General features: G+C 35.7%; 1 protein-coding gene across 1 annotated transcript in view; it reads right to left on the minus strand.

The window, feature by feature from the left end:
• Positions 1-10,723: 10,723 nt before the first annotated feature.
• The window catches only part of LOC135202713 (cilia- and flagella-associated protein 161-like), a 180,117-nt gene continuing 164,873 nt past the window's right edge, over positions 10,724-25,967 (minus strand). The window contains exons 5-7 of the mRNA XM_064232190.1: positions 23,920-24,163; positions 16,906-16,995; positions 10,724-11,856 (exon numbers count right to left, since the gene is read on the minus strand). Of these exons, the coding sequence (XP_064088260.1) occupies positions 11,536-11,856; positions 16,906-16,995; positions 23,920-24,163 (655 nt within the window). The 3' untranslated portion in view covers positions 10,724-11,535. The remainder of the gene's footprint in view (positions 11,857-16,905; positions 16,996-23,919; positions 24,164-25,967) is intronic.

A 25,967-nucleotide genomic window follows, 5' to 3' on the forward strand; every position in this document is an offset into this window, starting at 1 on the left:
TTTAGTTTAATTTTTTGGTAAATAGGAAAGGAAATGATTTCTTTTCAAACCTAATTTGCTGAGCACTTGAACTATTTCAGTGGGAAGAGGACCAGTCTTAATTAGGAAGGAAGCCATGAGGAATCTGCCTTCCTAAAGAAGGAAGGCTATAAGAACCTGGAAAAGCAGAAGCAGGGTGAGAATTCCAAAGCTTGGCCGTAGAGGGAAGGAGGCAAATGAATGACAAAACAATGAGGAAACTATAAAATTTACTGACCAACAATTTCCATCTACTGCAAGACCTTTTAGAAAGACTGCTTCTCAAAAACCTTTGCAAGCCCTGTGAGCTGATTTAAATTCCACATTCACTTACCTTAATGAAAGACCCCCAAATTGACTTCTTCAGAGTTTTACCTTAATGTAAGACATTTAAAACCTGTTTCACAATGTTACTTTCATATGAGGTCCCCCATATGAAAGTAACATTGTGAAACAGGTTTTAAATGTCTTACATTAAGGTAAAACTCTGAAGAAGTCAATTTGGGGGTCTTTCATTAAGGTAAGTGAATGTGGAATTTAAATCAGCTCACAGGGCTTGCAAAGGTTTTTGAGAAGCAGTCTTTCTAAAAGGTCTTGCAGTAGATGGAAATTGTTGGTCAGTAAATTTTATAGTTTCCTCATTGTTTTTTCATTCATTTGCCTCCTTCCCTCTACGGCCAAGCTTGATCATTTTACCTTAATTAACGTAGGACTCCTAAAAACTGCTTAATGTATGACTTTCAGAAAAGACTACTTAGAAATTTGTCTCAATGTAAGAGCCTTGAAAGAAAGGACTGCTTCACAATTTTACCCTAATGTATAACATTCTAAAAATAAATAAATATAATAAATAATAAAATAAAAAAAAGCACTTCACAAATTTCCATTTACGGAACATCACCCAGGCCCCCCTCCCCCCACAAAAAAAAAGATGGCTTCCAAATTTTACCTTAAAGTATGACCCTTAAGAGGATTGGTGCATACTTGTACCTTAATGTAAGACCCCTAAAAGCTGTTACACAGTTTTACCTTAATATAATATCCCTATAAAAACTTATTTGCAATTTTACATTCATGCATGACCCTAATAACAAGACTTGATTCACAATTTTTCTCTAATATAAGGCCTTAAAAAACTGCTTTTCACTTTTACTTTAATGTAAGACATTGGTTTGAAAGTTTTACCTCTAAGGTCCAAAAAAACCTGCCAAAAATAATAACAATAATAAAAAAAAGAATGCTTCAGAAATTCACTTTAATCTAAGACCCATAAAAAACTGCTTTGTCATTTTAACTAAGTGTAAGACCACTTAAAAAAAAAAAGACTGTTCCACCACTTTGCCCTAATGGAGAATTCCTGAAAAAAATTAGTTGACGGTAAATCCGGCTTATAAACTCGTGCACCTCATCTCATCATCGTAGAGAGAGGTATACGTAAGGCTGGAATGTATAATGTGGAAGGGAATGAATAATGTAGAAGGGAATGTATAAAGTAGAAGAAAATGAATGCAGAAGGAAATTATAACACAGAAAAGGGTGAAATGTCGGAGGAAATATATGTAGAGGGGAATGTATTATATAGAAGTAATGTATAATGAAGCGGGAATGTATAATGTAGAAGTAAATGTATAATGTAGAAAGGAATGTATAATGTAGAAATATCTATAATGTAGATAGGAATGTATAATGCAGAAGGGAATGTATACTATAGAAGAATATGTATAATGTAGGAGTAATGTATAATATAAAAAGGAATGTATGTAGAAAAAATGTATAATATAGAAGGGAATGTATTAAGTAGAAGTAATGTATAATGTAGAAGGAAATGTATGATTTGGAAGGGAATGCACGAGGCAAAAGGAATATTATAATGAAGAAGTAATATATAATGCAGAAAGAATCGAATAATGTGGAAGAGAATGAATAATGTAGAAGGAAATGTACAATGTAGAAGGAAATGTATAATGCAAGAGTGTATAATATAAAAGGAAAACTATAATTTAAGGAATTGTGTAATGAAGGAAGAAATGTATAATGTAGGAGGAAATGTCTAGTGCAGAAAAAATGTATATAATTTCGAAGGGAATGTATAAAGTATAATGGATACATGTATCGTAATTTCACCTCAATCACTCACACACTGAGAGCAATTCGACTTATGTAACAGCGGACATTAGCTTTAACGAGGAAGCTTCAGGTTCTAATCCTTGTAATGAGAGAGAGAGAGAGAGAGAGAGAGAGAGAGAGAGAGAGAGAGAGAGAGAGAGAGAGAGAGAGAGAGAGAGAGTTAGTCCTTTGCATGGTACGAAAGAGTTATGTTGGTATAGAATTCCCGTTTTTTTCTTGTTACATCGAATAATAATAATAATAATAATAATAATAAAATAATAATAATCATAATAATAATAATAATCTAATATAATAATAAATTAATAATAAGAATATAGCTCTGGACATTCATCTACATATCAATATATACTACCTAAATTAGGAAACTCTTAAAGTTAGAATCTAAATCCTTTACTCATTTTCGTAAATTAATTACCTCTGCCCTCATGAAAGCTCATGACCTCCATATTTTATTTTAAAAAATGGGAAGGCTTTGAAGGTAAAATTTTACGTGGTTTATCATGTTTTACATCAGAGGTAAACATATGGCGGGTTAAAGATAAAATAACGGTTAATATATTGTTCGGTGAAAAGAGTATATATATATATATATATATATATATATATATATATATATATATATATATATGTGTGTGTGTTGTGTGTGTGTGTGTGTGTGTGTGTGTGTGTGTGTGTGTGTGTGTTGTGTGTGTGTGTGTTTTCTGAAGCTACGCATTAGCATTCATTAAAATTCTTCATTTGATTTTATATTTTCCTAAATGAGGCTCCAAACAGCTAAAAAAATCTAATCACCACTTCGCCACGCTTTTTTTTCATAAATATTTTACATATGGGTGAGCTATTGTGCTCTTTAACTGTTAAATGTATTTTTGACGAGCAGGTTGAATAAATCATACAAATTTGAAAAGTTACCCTTAAAAATCTCCATAATACCATTTTCTTCGTAAGTTAGGTTTATTTTAATTCTGTGGATAACTCCTAAAGATTTCTTCGTAATACACTCTGTACCTTTATAGATTAACACAATAACAAATACCAACAGTATACCTATACCTACGAGGAATTGTATTATCTTCAGTACTTTCTTGAAATTAAGACTGTGTAAGGAAACAGTAGCGAATGCAGAGTAAGCGGCCAGGGCTGCTGTAGGCTAGTATTTCAGAGAGAATATGACCTAACCAGGTCTACCTTTACCTAACCTAGCCTTGGATGCCTTATTTTAATCTTACCAGAGGGGCGGGGGGAAGGGGGGACGGGAAGGTTTCGTCCATCCTGGAGCTGCCACCCAAAGTAATTAATGACCCCATATTCTGCAACTTACATTCCATCCTCTTCTGTAGCTGTAGAATCTTTATTTACTTAATCAAACCTTCTGTACAATGCCCTAGGCTATTAACGAGATAATTTTTCAAATTTTTTAAAGTTTGAGTGGCATATTTCAATGTACATTTTCTCGTTAAGTGATGTATTTTAGCTCTTGTTTGTGTTCTGTTATTATTATTATTATATTATTTTGTCTATCACAGTCCTCCAGTTCGACTGGGTGGCATTTATAGTGTGGGGAGGTTCAGGGTTGCATCCTGCCTCCTTAGGAGTCCATCACTTTTCTTACCATGTGCGCCGTTTCTAGGATCACACTCTTCTGCATGAGTCCTGGAGCTACTTTAGCCTCTAGTTTTTCCAGATTCCTTTTCAGAGATCTTGGGATCGTGCCTAGTGTTCTTATGATTATGGGTATAATTTCCACTGGCATACACATTATTATTATTATTATTATTATTATTATTAAACTTACATCCTTATGGAACAAGACCAAAGCCATGGAATTGCACACGTTCTAACATACTAGAGTATTTATATGTAATAAAACGGAAAATGAAAGAGGGTACAAATATAATTTTGCATGAATAAATATATTTTAAACTGAGTCTACTTTCGTATCCACACTTCTCCTGCAAAGTCTTCACCAACGGCCATTTATTTCCCGACTTACGAGGGCCCCAGACGATGGTCTAAAAATGCGTTTCCCTGACATAATGGAAACACATGGGCAAAGCCTCTTGGCAAAATTTCAAAGAGCAAAACTATTTTCTTGCAATTTCAAAAAGTAACTTGGCTATTATATATGTATTTTCTGTTTTTGTTACGAAATCTACCACTGTCATAAAGTCTAATTTTGTAAGTAAGTGCACGTTACAATGAAGTCTACCGCTGCTACAGTGGAACTATAGCAGGAAGTCTTGGACACAAACTAAACTTTGAAATTAGTACATTCTCACCAGACGCCAGGTAGGCCTCCAGGCCTGTCAGTCGTCCTGCTTCAGGAACAGTCTCCATTCTTGGCGATCATCATAGAGCCTCATCTCATCAACTTCCCGCAAACTAGAGCCTCTCCTCTCTACTCCTCTCTCTATGTTTTGTAGCCATCTCATTTTTGGTCTTCCTACCGGTCTCCTTCCTTCCGGTGTCCATTCCAAAAACCTTATAGGATATCGCTCCTCCTCCATTCTTTTGGTGTGTCCAAACCATCTAAGCTGTCCTCTCTCCACAAAATCTAGTATCCCCTCCACTCCCAGTTCTCTTCTAATGTCTTCATTTCGTAGCCTATCTAGTCTTGTTACACCTTTTATGAGTCTTAGGGCTTTCATTTCAGCTGCTTGAAGTTGGCTTCTAGTTCTTGATGTTAATGTCCATGATTCATGGCCATAAGTCAATATTGGTCTTAAAATAGAGAGGTATATTATGGTTTTCACTTTGCGAGGTATATTTCTGTCTTTCATTAGTGGGTAGAGCAGATACAGGTTGTTACTGAATTTCTGTATTCGGGTAGTTGTTTCCAGTTTTGAATCGTTTTGGTCACTAAACTCTACTCCTAAGTATTTGAAATTTCTACACTGTTTCAATGTCTGACCTTCTAATTCTACATCTACGTTACTTGGTGTTCGTGATAAGTGCATGATCTCTGTCTTATTCTTGTTGATCCGCATTCCATTAGCTGTTAAGATCGCGTTCCAGTTGTTGACGTTTTCTTGGAGAGATTCTGCGCTGAGGGCTATCATTGCATGGTCATCTGCATACATAAGGTTGATGGTCATATCTGCAGCTTCATTCACCTAGTTCCCTCATACATTTATCTAAGAACAATATAAAAAGAAGTGGCGAAAGGACGCTGCCCTGTCTTACTCCTGATTTTATTTCAAACCAGTCTTCATTCTCTTGATTTGTTTTTACTCTGGATCTGATGTTTTGATAGGTGTTATAAATTGCTCTTATAAGTTTCTCAGGGATTCCATAGTAAGGGTCTTTTAGGGCATCCCATATTTTCATTCTTGGTACTCTATCAAAAGCCTTTTCTTTTCTAGATCTATAAAAGCAATATATCTATCCCTGTCCCATTCCAGCTCTTCTCAAATATCATCTTGAGGGAGAAAATCATATCAGTTGTCCCTCTTCCTGGTCGAAAACCGTTTTGCCATTCACCCAGCTTTGGTTCAACATATCCTCTCAATCTAGTTTCAAGTATTCTTTCATATACTTTAAAAGCATGTGACATTAGGGATATTCCTCTATAATTGCTGCAATTTGTCTTGTCACCTTTCTTATAGATTGGGCATATTAGATCTCTTCTCCAGTCTTCAGGTGGCATTTGCCCATTCCAGAGTATGTCGATTAGCTCTAGTAGCCAGATGACTCCATCCTCCCCCATGTTTTTAAGGAGCTCTGCAGGTATTGTATCCACTCCAGGGGCCTTACCATTTCTCATCCTCTTGAGAGCATTTTTTAACTCCAGTGTTGTTATGTCAGGTTCTGCATCCCCAACCACATCAAATTCTACATGCTCTTCAAGGTCATTGTTTCCGTTGTTTAGTAGTGTTTCAAAGTGATGTTTCCATCCTAATTCAATTTCTCGGGGTTCGGTTAAAATTGTCCCATCCATAGGGTCTTTGATTACATAAGAGGGTGGTTGGCTTCCCTTTCTATAGTTTTTGGCAGTGCTATATATGAGTTTTCTGGTACCTTGGAGATCATTTCCCAGATCTTCTCCTATTCTTTCCCATGTTTCTCTTTTTGTTTGAGCTTTTATTCTTTCCGTTTCTCTCGACGCTTCTTTATAGTTATTGTGATCTTCCAAATTCAAAGTTTTCATCCATTTTCTGAAGAGTTTCATTTTGTTTGCAACAGCGGCCTTTAGTGTGGGGGTCCACCAAGCAGTTTGTTTTTTCCTCCTACCTCGAACTCTTTTCTTTTGCACTGTATTATTAGCAGCACCCACTACAGCCATTCTAAAGTGTCTCCATTTTTCATTTGGGTCATTGCTATCCTGTTGCATTTGTTTAGCTCTACTTATTTCGTTTTGATATCTAACTAAGCACTCCTCTTCTCTCATATTCTCTAAAATAAATCTTTCTCTCACTTGGCTTTTAATTGGTTTGGGTTTGTCATCTTTAATTTAATTAAGAGAAGCCTGTGATCTGAATCGAATGACACAGAGGGGATGCTTTTTACATCTCTGACCATATTTTTGTTATTGCCATATCAATCATTGATTTTTCAGTATATGCTCCTAAAGCCGAGTTCCATCGGTACCACGTCCACTTGTGGCTGTCTCTATGATTATAGAAAGAGTTCATAATGGACATCTGGTTTAGTATGCAAAAATCAATTATGTTTTCTCCTTCTCTATTTCTGTCTCCAATGCTAAATGGTCCTAATATGCTCTCTATGCCTGTCCTGTCTTGCCCAATATGTCCATTCATATCTCCAATTATTAATGTATTCTCTACATATGGGACAGAATCTTTTACTTCTTGTAGATGTCTGTAGAATTCTTCCTTTTCTTCTTGAGGGCGGCCCTGCTGTGGTGCATACACCTGAATTATGCTGGCTTGAAATGTTCCTAACTTTAAGGAAATGCTAATAATCCTATCACATTTGAATTCTAGATGACTAATTTTTCCAGCTAGCTCTTCACTCACAATAAAACCTACTCCGTGTCGTGCGGTTCTTCCACCTTTGTAAAATAATTGGTAATTGTTATGCAATAATTTTGTTCCTTCTCCTGGTAAACGGGTTTCACACAGCCCCAAAATGTCTATTTTTCTTTCCTCCATCATCATGATTACCTCCTCCTCCTTACCTCTCAAAGTACTTAGATTAATTGTTCCTAATCTCAAAGATTTATTTCCCTGTCCATGTCCAATAACATTCCGAGTCAGGATGTGCCCGGGCATCCTTTGATCACTGCGGTCCCAAGGCCAGCATACATTGGGATAAGGAGCTGTGTAACCTTGTAGAGGTGCAGTGGCTTAAACCTACCATAAGACTGCTTGGGGGTTATGTTGGAACCTCTGTGACCTTTTAGGAAGCAATAGGCTTATGGATGGTACAAATTAACAGCTCTGAGGGCTCACGACAGGCCTAGCAAGCCGGTGAGCTGCTATAAATTGCTCATGAACCGCACGACTTACTTCAGGACAGACCCATTGATCAAATTAGTACATAAATAAATATATTAATTATGAAAAAGTTCTCTGATCTTTTCGTCGAAGGAAAAACTTAGTATAAAATCACTCCCTGCCACCTTAAAGAATGCCATGTTTAGTTTTCTAAATCTGAAGGTGAAGGCCGCATTTCAAGGTCTACTTAATAGATGAAATTCACGTTTAAAGGTCATGGCGCTCCATTTTATACAAAGCCCACGTCAGGGAAATTCAAGGTCCGGGTGATGTTTAGTGGACCAAAGTCGTACTTGCATTTCATTCTGACCAAATACTAAACATTACACTTCAACGCTAGTGTTCTACTTTATAGATAAATGCCACACTTTCAGAATACTGTAGTCTACTGTTTTGTTGATCAAGGTTGTATTCGCAGAACAGTGTAGCGTTTGCTTTCCTGTGCGTGGAAGTTCTTGTTAGACAGACTGGTCTTATGCCAGCGCGAGCTCTTGCTCTACAGGGCAGTTCATAAAACGCGGCATTTAGGCCGATATTCGAAATGGTATATCAACTGGAAAGACCGAATGGTATCTCACCTCTCGTTGTGCAGAAGACACACCGATCCCGAAGGTTTTATTGCTCACCTCTAAGACTAAACCAGTGATAAAGGAAGGCGATATAAGTTACAGACTTTATCATTTTGCACTTACAATTGAAGGAAATGGTCACAAAATAATATACAATAGATCTAAGTAACACAACCTGGCTTTTTCGTACAGTCGTAATGTAAACATTCAGTTCTCCCGATGGTTTAGTGCTGCCTTCCCACTCTTCCTCTTCACATTTTAATTGTATGGTGTTTTTTTTTTTTTTTATGTTGCATGGAACCAGTGGTTATTCGGCAACGGGATCAACGGCTTTCCGTGACTTCCGAACCACGTCGAGAGTGAACTTCTATCACCAGAATTATACATCTCTAACTCCTCAGTGGAATGTCCGAGAATCGAACTCTCGGCCACCGAGGTGGCTGTCAACATTTTAATTGTAAACATCTGCTATTGAAGACCGTCGCCATGATGTTTGGAGGTCACGTGATCGCCCGGCCCTGGGCCACATCAGAGATTTATCTCCATAAGAAATACATGAAGCTCAAACTGAATTGGTCATAAAATCCTATTATTACAAAGCTTCCCATTAATTTAACAAATAGTATCTTTCGTACTCAAGAACACATTCTAGTACTATTTTGATGTTGACAATGTAGTATAATCACTGAAATAATTGCACTTATACCTGGCGTGCAGACAGTGCTCCGTCAAGATTGACAACAGACCACAACAAGCATGTCATTCTCCGCTGCAAGTTTTAATTCACCACACACAACTTAAACATAAGCAATAAAACAAAAAGATGAGAAAACATAACAAACTGCAGTTCAGATGTTTGTTTATCTTTTGGCACCAGATTTCCGAGACAAAATCGAATCGCAATCTGAGTTTAACAGCCTTTTTACTGAACCCATCCCCATTTTTTAGCATTTGATATAAACTAAACCATGTTTCTGACATATGTAATCCATTATCTGGCTCTAATCGATAATTTTAAGCTTATTCCTCTCGTCGATTTCTGGCCGATGTATTTCTTATGGGGGAAAAAATTATGTTGTGGCCCAAAGACTATATAAAGGTTCTGAAGTGGCGACGCCGCGCTACGATGCTTCATTTTGTACTGCCTCCTCTTCTTCATAATATAGTTGAAAGCCCAAGTTATTGCTACAGGACATTGCACCATGACCATGACTATCGAAGTTTTTATGTAGTTATGATGGAGGACAGGCAGGTTAATGGTCACCGAACGGCCATTACTACGTGGTTAATGCAATGAAATACAAATTCTTTCCCGCTACGGAAATGAAATATTTCAAACTTATTGAAAGAGTCATAGAACTTCATGGAGTTCATCCTTGTCATTGTTGTAGCTGTTAAAGGGTTTTAGAGACCTACTATGGACCTTAGAACTCGGCCCATCGAAGGAATAATAATTATAATAATAAAGTGCCAGTTGTTGAAAAAAAAACCGCAATTAAATACGATAACAAAGAAAGCGCAGAGGGAATAATTTTGATGATACTCTTTACATCAGAATCCTAACAATTCCAAATTCTTCCCAACAAGCTATCGATAACAACATCATTAAAAGAATCTGATCTATTCAGGCAATTATAAAGCTGACAAAATAATCCTCTTCAGAAGCTGTCAACAACACTTCAATTAAGGGTCTTTTGTCCGCGAAGTTTCTACGCTGATTACCGGGAAAGTATTCCCGTGCGGTTATGTCGTCCAAAAGCAATAAACCCGAAATCACACACAATGGTTAACTCGCTCCGCAACATTCGATCCGAATCGTGCAGTACAATGTTGGGGTTTGAGGTTTGGTGTGGGGGTTGGGGGTTAGACCTGGCGTCGTGACGGGTAAGAGATGAATGAGGACGTAACAAAAGGCTTTTGTCTGCATTAATACATCGAGGAAAGATCCGGAATATGCTCCATTGTGTGCATATTTGTGAGTTGTCTTTAAAATTCTCGAGAGGATGGAGGCCATCCAAAGAGAGAGAGGAAATGAGACGTTTTGACATGAAAAGCGCAATGTCGCGTTTACGTGATGAATAGGGTACGAAATGGATGTCGTTATTAATCTTCCGTCTTTCCAGAGGATAATCCCTGCTGCTGCTGCTGCTACTACTACTACAACTCCTGCTATTACTTCTATTACTACTACTGCTACTACTACCACTGCCGCTACTATTACTACTTCTACCACTACTATAGGGGGTTCTAGTCAGAGAACCGTTTCCAGGGGAATATTGTACTATTATTTTTCTGTCTCCCCAAAGCCATATCACTGCTACTACTATAACTACTACTGCATTCTAGTCATAAAACCTTTCCCAGGGAAATATGACTACTACTACAATAATTAGGCCTATATAATCTCTGAACAAATGACATAGAGCTAGACTAATAATTATATTACTTTGGGCTACTGCATTATCAATCGTAAGTATTTTAACTGTCAACACAGTTATGTTGAAAGAAAAAAAAAATTAACTTATGTGGGCAAAATAATTAATTATAAGAAAGTTTTGTTCATTCGTCTATTTTTCAATGAAAACCTTAACATTCGTTATACATTCTGGATAAACAGGTAAACAAAGAGATTATATTCAGTATTTGTACTTACAATTAATACTTATATGTATCACAAGCCATTAAAAGTAGTTATGATAATAATATCTAAGAATTTGACAGTTAAAAGTTTCTGGTAAAAGGCAAATTTAACACTTGGGAATACTGTACAGTAATCATTGAAGAAAGCAGTTAATTAATTATTAGTATTGACCCAAATGAACTGAGTCGTGAGAATCTCTCTCTCTCTCTCTCTCTCTCTCTCTCTCTCTCTCTCTCTCTCTCTCTCTCTCTCTCTCTCTCTCTCTCTCATAAATATACATAGATCCAAAGATTTGGTTAAATATGCAAATAGAATACAAGTAAATACTAGGGCTCCTTCAACCTGCCTGGCTCTTTTAATCCTTCGTGGCTCTCTAAGAAACCTCTGGCTCTTTAGCCCTATGTGGTTCTCTCCAAATCACTAGCTCCTTCGTCCATTTATACTTTACTTCTCTGGTTCTCTCATTCTTTTTTAACTCTCCATTTTGCTCCCTATCTCTCTCTGGTATTTATACTTTAACTCTCTGCTTCTCTCATTCTTTCTCATTAATTCATCCTCTCTCTCTCTCTCTCTCTCTCTCTCTCTCTCTCTCTCTAGTTTATTTATAATTTAAACTGGTTCACTCTTTCTTTACCACTCTCTTTCTCTTCCTCATTCTCTCTCTCTCTCTCTCTCTCTCTCTCTCTCTCTCTCTCTCTCTCTCAGCCAACGAGCCTTCAGCCTACTCCTTCTCGTCCGTGAGCGACACGTCATCGTCGTCCTCTGCCTCGAGGGCCAACTTGATGCCCTCGGCGTCATCGTCAATGTCACCCTCGACCTCCCTAGGTCTCTCATCCTCCTCCTCCTCTTCCTCTCGTTTCTTCTCCTTCTCCTCTTCGTCCTCCTCCGCGTCTTTTTCTCCGTGCCAGACGCGCTCGCCCTCCTGCTGGAGCTCCTGCGGAGGCGGGGGCGGGGGGCTCCTCCTCGTCCACGTCAGGAGGGCCAGGGTGGAGGCGGCGCGAGTCGTGGCTCGGTTAACGACGCCCACGCTCACTTCTTGCTCCTGGTGGGGGAGAAGAAGAGGGGATGGTTTACAATATACTACATTATATTTTAATTTAATTTATTATATACATATTATATATACATACATACATATATATAATATATATATATATATAATATATATATATGTAGGTACGGGGATACGGAAGGACATGGCACATTACATGATTCTTTATTGCTAGCGACGTTTCGAGACAAAGTCCCATCTTCAGGCTAAAGGCAAGAAATAAATATTACATCAATACAAAACAATTAGGAATGTTAACGTAAAATGATTATAAATTAAAGTATTTCTAAGTAAAATTACGAATTAAAAAATCTCAAAGAATGAGTATTACATCAATACATAACATATTCAAGAAAAGGAAATGTAAAATCATAAAAAATTAAAATATTTCTAAGTAAAATTACGAATAAAAACATTAAAAAGAATATATATATATATATATATATATATATATATATATATATAATATATATATATATATATATATAAAAATGAGGAAAATACCTTGCTCAAGCAGAGTCCCGCCGTTCCGTGTCGGGACGGTGGAAAAAAGTCAAGAAGAGGCAAAGAACAAAGTGACGTGGCTTTATGCTATATACAAAGGTACTGAGGTAGTATGGTTGTCAATAACTGTTTTCATCCACCTAGTCCAGTCCATTTAGCAAAGAAATTTAGATACTATATTAAAATACCTTATATACATGATCGGAAGTATTTGCCCTCCCTTAAGAAAATTTTAAACCGCCATTATCCAGCAGTTGATACCAGATTCACTTGCATAAATCCTAGAAATATTGGTAGCTTCCTAAAACACAAAGAGAAATTGCCCTCCTTGATGCAATCCGGTGTAGTGTATTTATTTAATTGCTGCCGATATAAGCAGCAGACCTACGTAGGAAGTACGCGCCGGTTTCTCAAAGTGAGATGTGATGCTCATAGAGGTGTAAGTTACCGAACGGGCAGCAAATTATCCACCCCTGAACAATCAAATATTAGGAATCACGCCAGAATCTGTAGGGCAGAGATAAATTATAACAACTTTAAGGTCATTATGACGTCACCATATGAACACCACCTCCTCGTTCTTGAAAGTTTGGCAATTAAGAAACTGGTACCTTCACCTAACAACCATACTACCTCAGTACCTTTGTATATAGCATAAAGACACGTCACTTTGTTCTTTGCCTCTTCTTGACTTTTTTCCACCGTCCTGACACGGAACGGCGGGACTCTGCTTGAGCAAGGTATTTTCCTCATTTTTAATATTTTTATATTATATATATATATATATTCTTTTTAATGTTTTTATTCGTAATTTTACTTAGGAATATTTTAATTTTTTATGATTTTAATTTCCTTTTCTTGAATATGTTATGTATTGATGTAATACTCATTCTTTGAGATTTTTTAATTCGTAATTTTACTTATAAATACTTTAATTTATAATAATTTTACGTTAACATTCCTAATTGTTTGTATTGAGTAATATTTATTTCTTGCCTTTAGCCTGAAGATGGGACTTTGTCTCGAAAACGTCGCTAGTAATAAGGAATCATGTAATGTGCCATGTCCTTCCGTATCCCCGGATCTATTTCAGCGAGGATTAGCCCACCAGCGATGAAGTATATATATATATATATATATATATATATATATATATATATATATATATATATATATATATATATATATAATATATATATATATATATATATATATATATATATATATATATATATATATATATATATATATATATACGTATTAAGCCACAAATGTCCTTTAATATCTAATCCGATCTACCTCGGAATTAATATATTTCCATATATGTTAACCGAAGGGGAATTTTTCAGTTGATAATAATTTCGTCATCTCGTGGATTCAAACCAGCGGACAGAGGAGAAATAAGGACTTCAGTGAAGTTATCGACTCGGCCAACAAGTGTGAGTGTGAGAGTGAGTGTGACTGTGTGTGTGTGTGCGTGTGTGTTAAATATTTTCTAGACCGTGCACTACACTAGAAAGAATTGAAGAACACGTAATAAGACTGCAAAATAGAAATCAATTTTCGTAGGATGAAATCTTTACAAAAAGTAGATTTCTTTTCCCTTCACTTTAGTCTCTTTCTTTTTGAGATAAAAATATGCAGAAAATCGTCTTATAAATTTTTCCTAAAAAATAAGTCAATTCCTCGTGCATCAAAAATAACAGACATATGAAAAATTGAAAAGGTATAAAATCATATCAAAATGCAATGAAAACTACAAACACTGTATAAAATTAAATGAAAACGCAATAGAAATAGAGCTTACAAAATGGAACAGAAATTATATGAACACGGTATAAGATGCTATAAAACCAATCAACGATGCTGCACAGTATCAAGAAATTTAACGACTGATATAAAATGATACAAAATGATGTGTATTTAGCATCACCATGAGCGAGATGTCGTCAAAAGTAAAGAGTTGAGTATAATCGTCTTTGAACCGTTTGTAGGATGAGTTCGGTAGTCCACAACGTGCATCCTTCCTTCCTCTCACACTTTACCACACTTCGGGCAAGCTACGTGATCAGCTTGAGAGAGAGAGAGAGAGAGAGAGAGAGAGAGAGAACGAGAAAGACGAGAAGATGAAGAGAGAGGAGAGGAGAGAGAGAGTGAGGAGGGGGGATGGCGGAGAGCGGTTGAGACTGAGAGTGGAGAGAGAGAGAGAGAGATATCTGGACATCTTTAAAATGAGAAAAAGTCATTGTTCACAAACCCTTTTGTCAGGTGACAGTTTTGGGTCAGGATGTGACTGGATATTTCCATTTAGGCTTCGCAATAAACAAATCGTCTTGTTTCATTGTTTTCTCCGGGACCAGTGAAAGTAACCTGATTGTTACAACAATATTCTTTTCAATGAGAGTCACCTGATTGCTACATCTCCAGATTGTTACAACTCCATTCAAGTCTTTGCTTTCCAGTCTCTGAGAAATCGAAGTATGAATCTGGAGTCAGTGGTACTAAGACCTCTAAGAAAAAGATTATGTATAGAATAGGATATATATATATATATATATATATATATATATATATATATGTATATATATATATATATATATATATATATATATATATATATATATACACAAATACACACATATATGTGTATATATATATATATATATATATATATATAATATATATAATATACACAAAATACACACCCATATATATATATATATATATATATATATATATATATATATATATATATATATATATATAATGGTACATGGGGCATGTAAATAAATAGAAGGACCTTGTAAATACAATGGCCTGCATTTCTACCCTTAAGTGAACACCTGGTCCAACGGACCCAGCTTGCCGTATACCAGTCGACCCAAAAGGGAACGGGTACAGTGTCTGTTTTGTTGTACAAAAAATAAAAAAAAGTGTAGAAAACAAAATCGTGGGACTAACAGCCTTAAAACAGCTCAGAAACTTGCTGACAACAGGAAAGGTAACACTTGATGTCATTTCGCAACACAAGAAAAAGCCATGGCTTGACAACAAAAAAGTAACAAAACAAAAAAAAAATCCCCACAGACACCACATCAGACAAACGAGAACATTAAAAGCCACACTCCATCATTCAGAAACCGTTTTAGAAATGCAAAAACTCTTGGAAATGCACTCACCATTAAGAAATGCAACAACATTAAGACATGCACACCCCATTCAGAAATGCAACAACATTCCGGAAATGCAACTTTAAGACGAACTTGCGCTGAGCTAATAAAACGAGCAGAGGGATGCCCACCACCACATTATGCTCATGAGCACCGAAATACATTTGGGGAGGGGTGGGGGTGGGAGGGGTGATGCTAACGCTATCATCAAGTGCTAAGCACGCAATGTCTTCAGAGTAGCAGGCAAGATGGCGAAAGGAAAATTATAGACTGGATTAACGTCTCTCGTAAATAGGTGCCGGAAAAAGCAGAGAGAGAGAGAGAGAGAGAGAGAGAGAGAGAGAGAGAGAGAGAGAGAGAGAGAGAGATTAACATTAAATTCTTGAATGGAGAAAGATATAGTTTCTTCGTTTGTGGTAAGTATATTCAGAATTAAATTCAGAGAGGGAGAGAGAGAGAGAGAGGACATTTGTTGCCTTATTTGCATAACAGGGTTACACGGTGGAATATTCGCGGGATGTGTGTGTGGTGTGTGTGTGAGAGAGAGAGAGAGAGAGAGAGAGAGAGAGAGAGAGAGAGAGAGAGAGAGTGTTTAGACTTACGGAGTCAGTTTGGGTAACTCCTTATTCTTTCGTTCTTGTTCATAATTCTAACAAGAACAAGTTGAGGTATAGGGACTACAGATAATAAAGAATTTGGTGAAAGATTCCTTTACATTACTTCTTGCTCTTTCAATAAGGCCACTTCATGACACAGGTGTCATTGTGGAACTTTCGTTCCCCAAACAGGACTTAATTGCATTTCAAATTCCCAGTTCTGTATCCTCAAAGTAGTTGAAGTTATGTGAAGAAACAGTCTGGAAAGTTCTATATAAGATTAATATAAGAAACAAGAATATGTCACGAGTGTTGTGGAATTTGTAATTATTGTTATCCAAAAGTAGTGAAAACATGTGGAGAATTTGGGAGACGGTACAGCGAAATGGCAGATGTCTGTCTGCAAAGTGTAGCTTTGTCCTAATAATGAATATGCATTTTTAATCAAATGAACATTATTATTATTTCAGCATTATTATTATGCTTCTATTTTATGATTATTATTATTACCATTATTATTATTAGTATTCAATAACCATATAAAATAGACATTGGGCAAGTAGTTTTAAATAATCTTGCAATTAATAAAAAAAAAAAAAAAAAAAAACAGCAAAAATCAGGACATAATATAGCAAAAACGTCAACACTTTAGGTAGAATGAAGTTTTGTCTATAAGCAAGAATAATAATTTTAAATCCCAAATTAAAAGGAAAGGGATATTTTAAAATCTGTATTTAAAAGAAAAATCGAGAAGTTAGGGTCCATCTTACCACTCCAAAGATTGTGTTGGTGGAGAACTCTTCTTCAATGACCATGGGTTGGTTCGTCATCGTCTGGATGAGTTGTATACGAGCACCAACCTGAAATATGGAAAAATGCGTGATATACAAAAAAATTGAACTGAAATATATGTAAAAAAAATCTGCAATAGACAAAAAAAATTGACATGATTAAAAATAAACACCTGAATACAGTCTGAAATAAGCATAGAACTGAAGAGGATTTGACCGGCCCCCCAAAAAAAATCCCAGAAATAGATATAAAAAATCTGAAATAAACAAAAAGCTCAACAAGACTTGAAAAAAAAGTCTTGAAATAGCCAAAAACTCAACTTTAAAAAAAGAAAAAAATTACAATGAAATTGTGTAGTTCAGAAACCCAACACTAAATAAAAAAAATTTGACTTGACCTAAATGATAAAACTGATCTGAAGTCGACAAATACCCAATACGAAATAGAAAAAAAACTAGCCTGATAGAGAGAAAACCTGAGCTAAAATAGACAAAAAATCCTGAAATAGACAAATCACTAACACCATATAGACAAAACGTTGTCCTGAAATGGAAAAACGGACATGTTGTATAAAAATTGACCTAATATAGAAAAATATTTAGACAAAACCAGATCCGATATAAACAAACAACTGACCTGATACAGACAAAAAAATGACTTTTTATAAACAAAAACTGACTTGTAAAATACAAAAACTGATCTGAAAATTAATATAAAAAGACATAAATTGCTTATTGACCCGGAATATTCCAGAATAAGCTGATTTTGTTTAATTGTAAGAGGTTAAATAAATAAGTTTTTTCAATTGTTTAATTTTAAAAGTTTGAGGAAAAGCCATATCATTGAAGTATAAATAACCATTGGGATTGGAGTGTATATATATACGTATATATATATATATATATATATATATATATATATATATATATATATATATATATATATATATATATATATATATATAATCAGAATATACATCACGCTACCATCACAGAAAAGACAGTCATCGACACACAGAGAGAGAGAGAGAGAGAGAGAGAGAGAGAGAGAGAGAGAGAGGGAGAGAGAGAGAGAGTAATTTCGCACCAAACTACCGTCACAAAAACAATGATGGCCACTGACTCTGTAAAGAGAGAAAGAGAGAGAGAGAGAGAGTGAAAGAGAGGAGAGGAAATGTTTATTATCAAGAGGGCCTCCCATGCACTCGAAGCGTAACATAAAAGCCAGTATCTCTTCAGTATATCTTGAGCGAAAGGGAATTAATGGGCGAGAAGAGCGGAGGCCTTTTAAGAGATCGTAAAATTGTAGTGACCGACCAAGACCCAGCTGGGGAACGAGGAAGGAAGACCTTCCTTCGTCAGGAGGGCGTTTGATACTTTGTGTTCTGAGGGGAAAATATTTTGTCTTGTTGGAGTTGCTTGCTTGTATTACGATGGAATTGGAATATAGAATTCTGCACTCAAAGTGAAATTGAGAGTATAAGGTTTGAAAGGTGTAAAGAGCGGAAATCCTCGCAGTTACACTATGAAACAGTTGATAGGAGGGGGTTAAGGAAGTAAAATGGAAGAAAGGGAATATAAACGGAGGTACAGTAAATGGAATGATAAGGGTTGAACCTAGGGGCCGATGGGATCCTGCAAAGAACCTTAAGCAATACTTAGCTGCGTGTGAGGCGCACTGATGACACTAAACCCTCACGTGATGTTTTAAAAGGATGAAAATATTTTATATAAATGATGACGTTCGTCTCTGGCTAAATTCCACTACTGTAATAATAATAATAATAACATCTGGGGAGGGACCTTTCAAGGTGACTCATTGTCCCCACTATTCTTCGAAGTAGCCATGATTCCCATGACAAAAGTACTGAAGAAGATGGATGCTGGGTACCAACTCAAGAAAGGAGGCAACAGAATTGACCATCTGATGTTCATGGACGACATCAAGCTGTATGGTAAGAGCATCAAGGAAATAGATACCCTAATCCAGACAGTTAGGATTGTATCTGGGGACATCAGGACGGAGTCTGGAATAGAAAAATGTACCTTGGTGAACTTACAAAAAGGCAGTGACAGGGATTGAAGGGATAAAGGTACCAGATGGGAATAGCATCAAACACATAGATGGGACAGGATACAAATACCTGGGACTAATAGAAGGATAGGATATAAAACACCAAGAGATGAAGGACACGATCAGGACAGAATATATTCAGAGACTTTAGCCGATACTCACGTCAAAACTAAACGCCGAAAATATGATGGGAATAACATCTCACCCATATGCAGGAAGTGCAATATGAAGAACGAGACCATAAGCCAAATAGCAAGCGAATGTCCGGCTCTCGCACAGAACCAGTACAAAAAGAGGCACGATTCAGTAACAAAAGCCCTCCACTGGAGCCTGTGAAAGACACATTAGCTTGCAATAGTAAGTAGTTCGAACACCAAACTGAGGGAGTAATAGAAAACGATCAGGCAAAGATCCTCTGGGACAATGGCATCACAACAGATACGTGCCAATAGACCAGACGTGACGTTGATGGACAAAATCAAGAGGTATCGCTCATTGATGTCACAATACCATGGGACACCAGAGTAAATGAGAAAGAAATAGAAGAAATTGATAAGCATCAAGACCTGAAAATAGAAATAAGAAGGATATGAGATATGCCAGTGGAAATTGTACCCATAATCATAAGAACACTAGGCACGATCCCAAGATCCCTGAAAAGGAAACCTGGAAAAACTAGAGGCTGAATTAGCTCCAGGACTCATGCAGAAGAGTGTGTTCCTAGAAACGGCGCACATATTAAGAAAAGTTATTTACTCCTATGGAGGCAGGATGCAACCCGGAATCCCACACTATAAAAACCACCCAGTCCAATAAGATGACTGTGATAGATACATACATACAAGCATGTATTATGTATGTATTTGTCTGTGTGCACTGCATGTGTACGGGGCATGAATGTATGGACTACTATGCAGATGACATCCTTAACACATAAATAAACTATAATATTCCTTTATTACTAATCACACGAAACTACAACCTTCCCTTGAAGATTCCCATCTTCCCAAGTGTTCCTTGCGGAGCGGAATTAACCCTTAAACGCCGGAGCGGTAAATAAAAAAATGACTCCCGTGTGCCGGAGGGGTTTGAGAGTGAGCGCGTAAGCGGAAAAAATATTTTTTTCAAAAAAATCACAGCGCGCTTAGTTTTCAAGATTAAGAGTTCATTTTTGGCTCCTTTTTTTCTCATTGCTTGAAGTTTAGTATGCAACCATCAGAAATGAAAAAAATTATCATTATCATATATAAATAATGCGATATATGATAGCGCAAAAACGAAATTTCATATATAATTGTATTCAAATCGCGCTGTGCGCAAAACGGTTGAAGGTAACAAGTTACTTTTTTTTTCGTTGTAATGTACACTAAATTTCAATAATTTTGGTATATAACAAATTGTAAAACGATAAAAGCAACACAGATAAAATATTATCACAAAATAATGCATGAATTCGTAACGCGCTTACGTAAACACATATTTTTTTCAAAAATTCACCATAAATCTAAATATTGTCCTAGAGACTTCCAATATGTTTCAGAATGAAGACAATTGATTGAATATTACTATACTGTAAGAATATTAGCTTACAAATGCAGTTTTCGACTATATCTGACGAGCTAAAGTTGACCGAATGTCGAATTTTTTATATATATATTTTTTTATATGCAATTATTTCGGAAATAAGAAAAGCTACAACTTTCAAATATTTTTCGTTTTATTATACATGAAATTGCGCACATTTTCATATATAAAACTCTATGAAATGCCTAATATGAAACGGAGCAAATATTCCGAGAATGGGACTTACGCATTTCGGAGATTTGTGGCGGAGAATCCGCGCGCGGAGGGAAGGAAAGTTTTTTTTAACAATTCACCATAAATTTAAATATTGTGCTAGAGATTTCGAATTTTTTTCACGATGAAGATAAATGACTGAATATTACTAGACTGTAAGAGTTTTATCTTACAATTGCGTTTTTCGACCATTTCGGTAGAGTCAAATTTGACCGAACGTGGTTTTTTTTCTATTTATCGTGATTTATATGCAAATATTTCGAAAATGAGAATAGCTACAACCTTCAACTATTTATTGTTGTATTATACATGAAATTGCGCACATTTTCATATATAAAACGTTATGTAACGGCTAATTTAAAATGGTGCAAACATTACCACAATCGCACGTATGATTTTTTCGGAAGAGTTACCGCGCGGACGTAAAGAAAATGTTATTTTTTTCATAAATTCACCATAAATCGAAATATTGTGATAGAGACTTCCAATTTGTTGCAAAATGAAGGTAAATGCTTGAATATTACTAGAATATAAGCGTTTTAGCTTACAATTGCGTTTTTCGACCATTTCGGCAGAGTCAAAATTGACCGAAGGTTGAAAATTTGTCACTTATCATTTTTTATATGAAAATATTTCAAAATTGATAAAAGCTACAACCATGGGTTGTTTTCAGTTGTATTGTGCATGAAATTGCGCACATTTTCATATATAAAACTTTATGTAACGGCTAATTTAAAATGGTGCAAACATTACCACAATCGCATGTATGATTATTTTCGGAAGAGTTACCGCGTGGACGTAAGGAAAAAGTTTTTTCATAAATTCACCATAAATCGAAATATTGTGCTAGAGACTTCCAATTAGTTGCAAAATTAAGTTAAATGATTGAATATTACTTAAATATAAGAGTTTTAGCTTACAATTGCGTTTTTCGACCATTTCGGTAGAGTCAAAGTTGACCGAAGGTTGAAATTTTGGCACTTATCGTTATTTATATGAAAATATCTTAAAACTGATAAAAGCTACAATCATGAGTATTTTTTTGTTGTATTCTACATAAAAATGCGCACATTTTCATATATAATACTCTATGTAACGGCTAATTTAAAATGGTAAAAAAATTATGTCAAAGTGACGAAATAATTTCCGAGATGTGTCACAGATACTTTTTAGTGCGGCAAGAAAGAAATTCGCGCTTGCGCGCCTGCGTAAAGATTGTAAACAAAACAACACCTTGATCCGTGAACTCCCAGCATCCCCCAAGGCGCGTGATTCAAGTTTTCGGCTGGTAGGCCTAAAAGTATTTTTCCGCGAATTTTAAAAAAAACTTTTGTATGTCGACGTAAAATACGTCCAGTCGGCACCCGAGAGACAAAAAATGTCGACGTAAAATACGTCCAGTCGGCGTTTAAGGGTTAAGTAGCAGGAAAGAGGGATAATTCTGAAAGCAGCATTTTTTCCTAATTCCTAAAACAATATTTTATGGTAATTCTGAGAGCAATATTTTTAGCTAATTCCGAAAGCAACATTTTTAACTAATTCCGAAAGGAGAATTTCTAGCTAATTCCGAAAGTAGCATTTTTAACTAATACCGAAAGTAGCATTTTTACCTAATTCCGAAAGGAGCATTTTAGCTAGTTCTGACAGGGGCCTTTTTAGATAATTCTGAATGGGACAAAGGAGGATTTTTAGCTAATTCCTAAAGGGGCAGTTTAGCTCATTCCCAAAGGAGCATTTTCAGCTAATTTGAAAGGAGCACTTTTATCTGACTCTGAAAGGAGCATTTTTAGCTAATTCAGAAAGGAGCATTTTTAGCTAATTCCCAAAGGAGCATTTTTAGCTAATTCCCAAAGGAGCATTTTTAGCAATTCCCAAAGGAGCATTTTCAACTAATTCCGGAAGGAGCATGTTTAGCTACTTCCCAGAGGAGCATTTTTATCTAACTCCGAAAGGAGCATTTTTAGCTAATTCAGATTTTTTTTTTTTTTTTTTTTTTTTTTTTTTTAGCTAATTCCGAAAGCAATATTTCTAGCTAATTCAGAAAGCATCATTTTTAGCTAATTCCGGAAGGAGCAATTTTAGCTAATTCCGAAAGGAGCATTTTTGGGTAGCGATCAACTTTCATGTTCAACGGCCGAGGACTCCTCTGTTGAGGTGGAAGACGGAGAGGACTCGTGGGAGCTATTGCCTTCAGAATAGGTGCTGGAAATTGGCCTTTTTCCAATTTTCGAAGATTAATGGGCCTGGCTCCCTAAGGGCTGAGTTAGTGGGGGGGGGGGGGGGTGTATATACGCTTGTACTTGCGCACTCTACAGGTGTTGGTTGATTGGAAATGCATACAAGTACAGACATTTATATTGTTGGATTATATTAAGTGGATGAAAGTGGAAGCTTTCTGTATGCATGTATGTATTATATATAGTATATATATATATATATATATTATATATATATAATATATTATATATGCAGAGAGACAACATATATATCCACCAAAATTATTTTTTTCTTTAAATACGTTATCAAACATACTACATATATACTATAACATAAATATATATATATATATATATATATATATATATAATAAATATATATATAATAAATATAACAATATACGATAGATAATATTAATACCGATACATACACATACTATATACATACAAAATTACATACATACATACTATATACTATATATACATATATACATATATACATATATATATATATATATATATGTATATACATACATATATATATATATATATATATATATATATATATATATATATATATTTCAACAAATGCATTATTACATAAATAATAGTAATCACGGTATTAAGTGGACAGAGTCAAAGGAAATTATATTTTGGAAAGATCTAGTGAAAAGTCATTTACTAGAATCCTGTATAAATAAACAAGACTGTGACAATTTATTAAATATCAGCCTAGGTTTATATATATATATATATATATATATATATATATATATATATATATATATATATATATGAGAGAGAGAGAGAGAGAGAGAGAGAGAGAGAGAGAGAGAGAGAGAATTCCTTCCTCGCGCCCTACAGATCACAACAACTAAACCTTCAGAAGCCGCCGTGGGCCCTCACCTCAACGGGCTGTCCTTCGTAAGTGAGCCTGAGCGAAGGCTCGTGAGGCTGGAGCCTCCAGGCGGAATGGGAGCTGGAGTCCGTCCTCAAGAGCACCTCCTGACGGCGGCTCTCCCGTGCGGAATGCAGGGCGGAACCCACCGGAGACGTGACGTAGAGGCGTCGCCCGTTGACGGCGACGTGGGTCAGGTCGAAGGGGTCGCCGTAGCACAGGACGCTTCCCAGCTCGTAGTTTCGGGAACGTCTGTTAATAGGAATAGATAGATTGGTAAAACAGATTGACAGTAGTCCATTAGGTAAGTGGATTGACCCATGTATGCATGTATGTATGAATGCCAACGTATATACATATATAAAAATTAATGAATATACAGGGTGTCCATAAAGTCCCAGTACAATAACAAGCAATAAATACTTGTAATGGTATTGGGACTTATGGACACCCTGTGTATATATATAAATATATATATATATATATATATATATATATATATATATACATTCATACAAACGTATAAAAACACACATATATTTATCACTGTATAAGTTTATATTTTATGTAAAATATATATTTTTATCAATGTCAATCAAATCGTGACCTTGACCTTGACCTACGAGACAAAACCCTCAATTTCAATTCTTTTTTATGTCTATTATCATTCATTTGCTTTCTCAGATTTTCCCCTTCAGTTGCGTACTAAAAGGAATGGGAGACAGATGAAGGAGAAGAATGAGAGGATGATGAGAATAATGAGGGAAAGGAATGAGAGTAAGATAAACGAGGGAGAGAAATGAATGAAAGATGAGAATATGAAAAGAATGAGTGAAAGATGAGAAAAATGAGGGAAAGGAATGAAAGAAAAATAGAAGAATGAGGGAAAGATAAGAAAAATAATGGTGAGGATTAAGAGAAAAATGAAGGAGAAGAATGAGAGAAAGATGAGAAAAATGAGGGAGAGGTATGAGTGAAAGATTGGAAAAATAAGAAGAATGAGAAAGATGAGAAGGATGAGAAGGAATGAAAGAAAGATGGAGAAAAGATAAGAATGAGAGGAAGATGAGAAGAATGAAGGAGAGGAATGATAGAAAGATGGGAAAATTAGGAATATGAGAGAAAGATGTGTAAAGGGGGAGAGGAATGTGAGGAAGACGAGAAATATGAAAGATGAGAAAAATAAGGGGAATGAGAAAGATGAGAAAAGTAGGATAAAAGAATAAGTGAAAGATGAGAAAAATGGAGGAAAGGAATGAAAGATGGGAAAAATATAGGAGAGAATGATAAAAATGGGGATAAAAAGATGATCGAAATAAATGAGGGAAAAACGAGAAAATTGAAGGATAGAAGTAAAGAAATATGAGAAGAATGAGCCGTCAGAAAAAATGAGAGAGGAATAAGAGAAAGATGAGTAAAAAGAGAGAAAGGAATGAGAAAAAGAAGAAAAAAGAAGTGAAAAGAATGAAAGATGAGTAAAATGCGAGGAATGAGAAAAGAGAAAAATGGTAAAGAGAAATGAGAGAAAGCCGAGTGAAATGAGGGAGAAGAATGAGAAAAATATGAGAATAATGAGGGAGAGGAATAAGAGAGAGAGATGAGAATAATGAGGAAAAGGAATAAGAGGAAGATGAGAATAATGAGGGAAAGAAATGTAAGAAAGATGAAAAAAATGAGGGAGAGGAATGAGAGAAAGATGAGAATAATGAGGGAGAGGAATGAGAGTAAGATGAGAATAATGACAGTGAGGAATGAGAGAAAGATGAGAATAATGAGGGAGAGGAATGAGAGAAAGATGAGAATAATGAGGGAAAGGAATGAGAGAAAGATGAGAATAATGAGGGAGAGGAATGAGAGAAAGATGAGAAAGATGAGAATAATGAGGGAGAGGAAAGAAAGAAAGAAGAGAAAAATGAGGGAGAGGAATGCCAGAAAAATGGGAAAAACGAGGCAAGGAATGACAGAAAACTGGGAAAAATGAGTGAAAGGAACGAGAGAAAGACGAGAAAAACAAGGGCGAGGAATAACAGAAAACTGAGTAAAATGAGGGAAAGAA

The sequence above is a fragment of the Macrobrachium nipponense genome, chromosome 33, assembly GCF_015104395.2.
Source record: "Macrobrachium nipponense isolate FS-2020 chromosome 33, ASM1510439v2, whole genome shotgun sequence".
Taxonomy (NCBI): Eukaryota; Metazoa; Arthropoda; class Malacostraca; order Decapoda; family Palaemonidae; genus Macrobrachium; species Macrobrachium nipponense.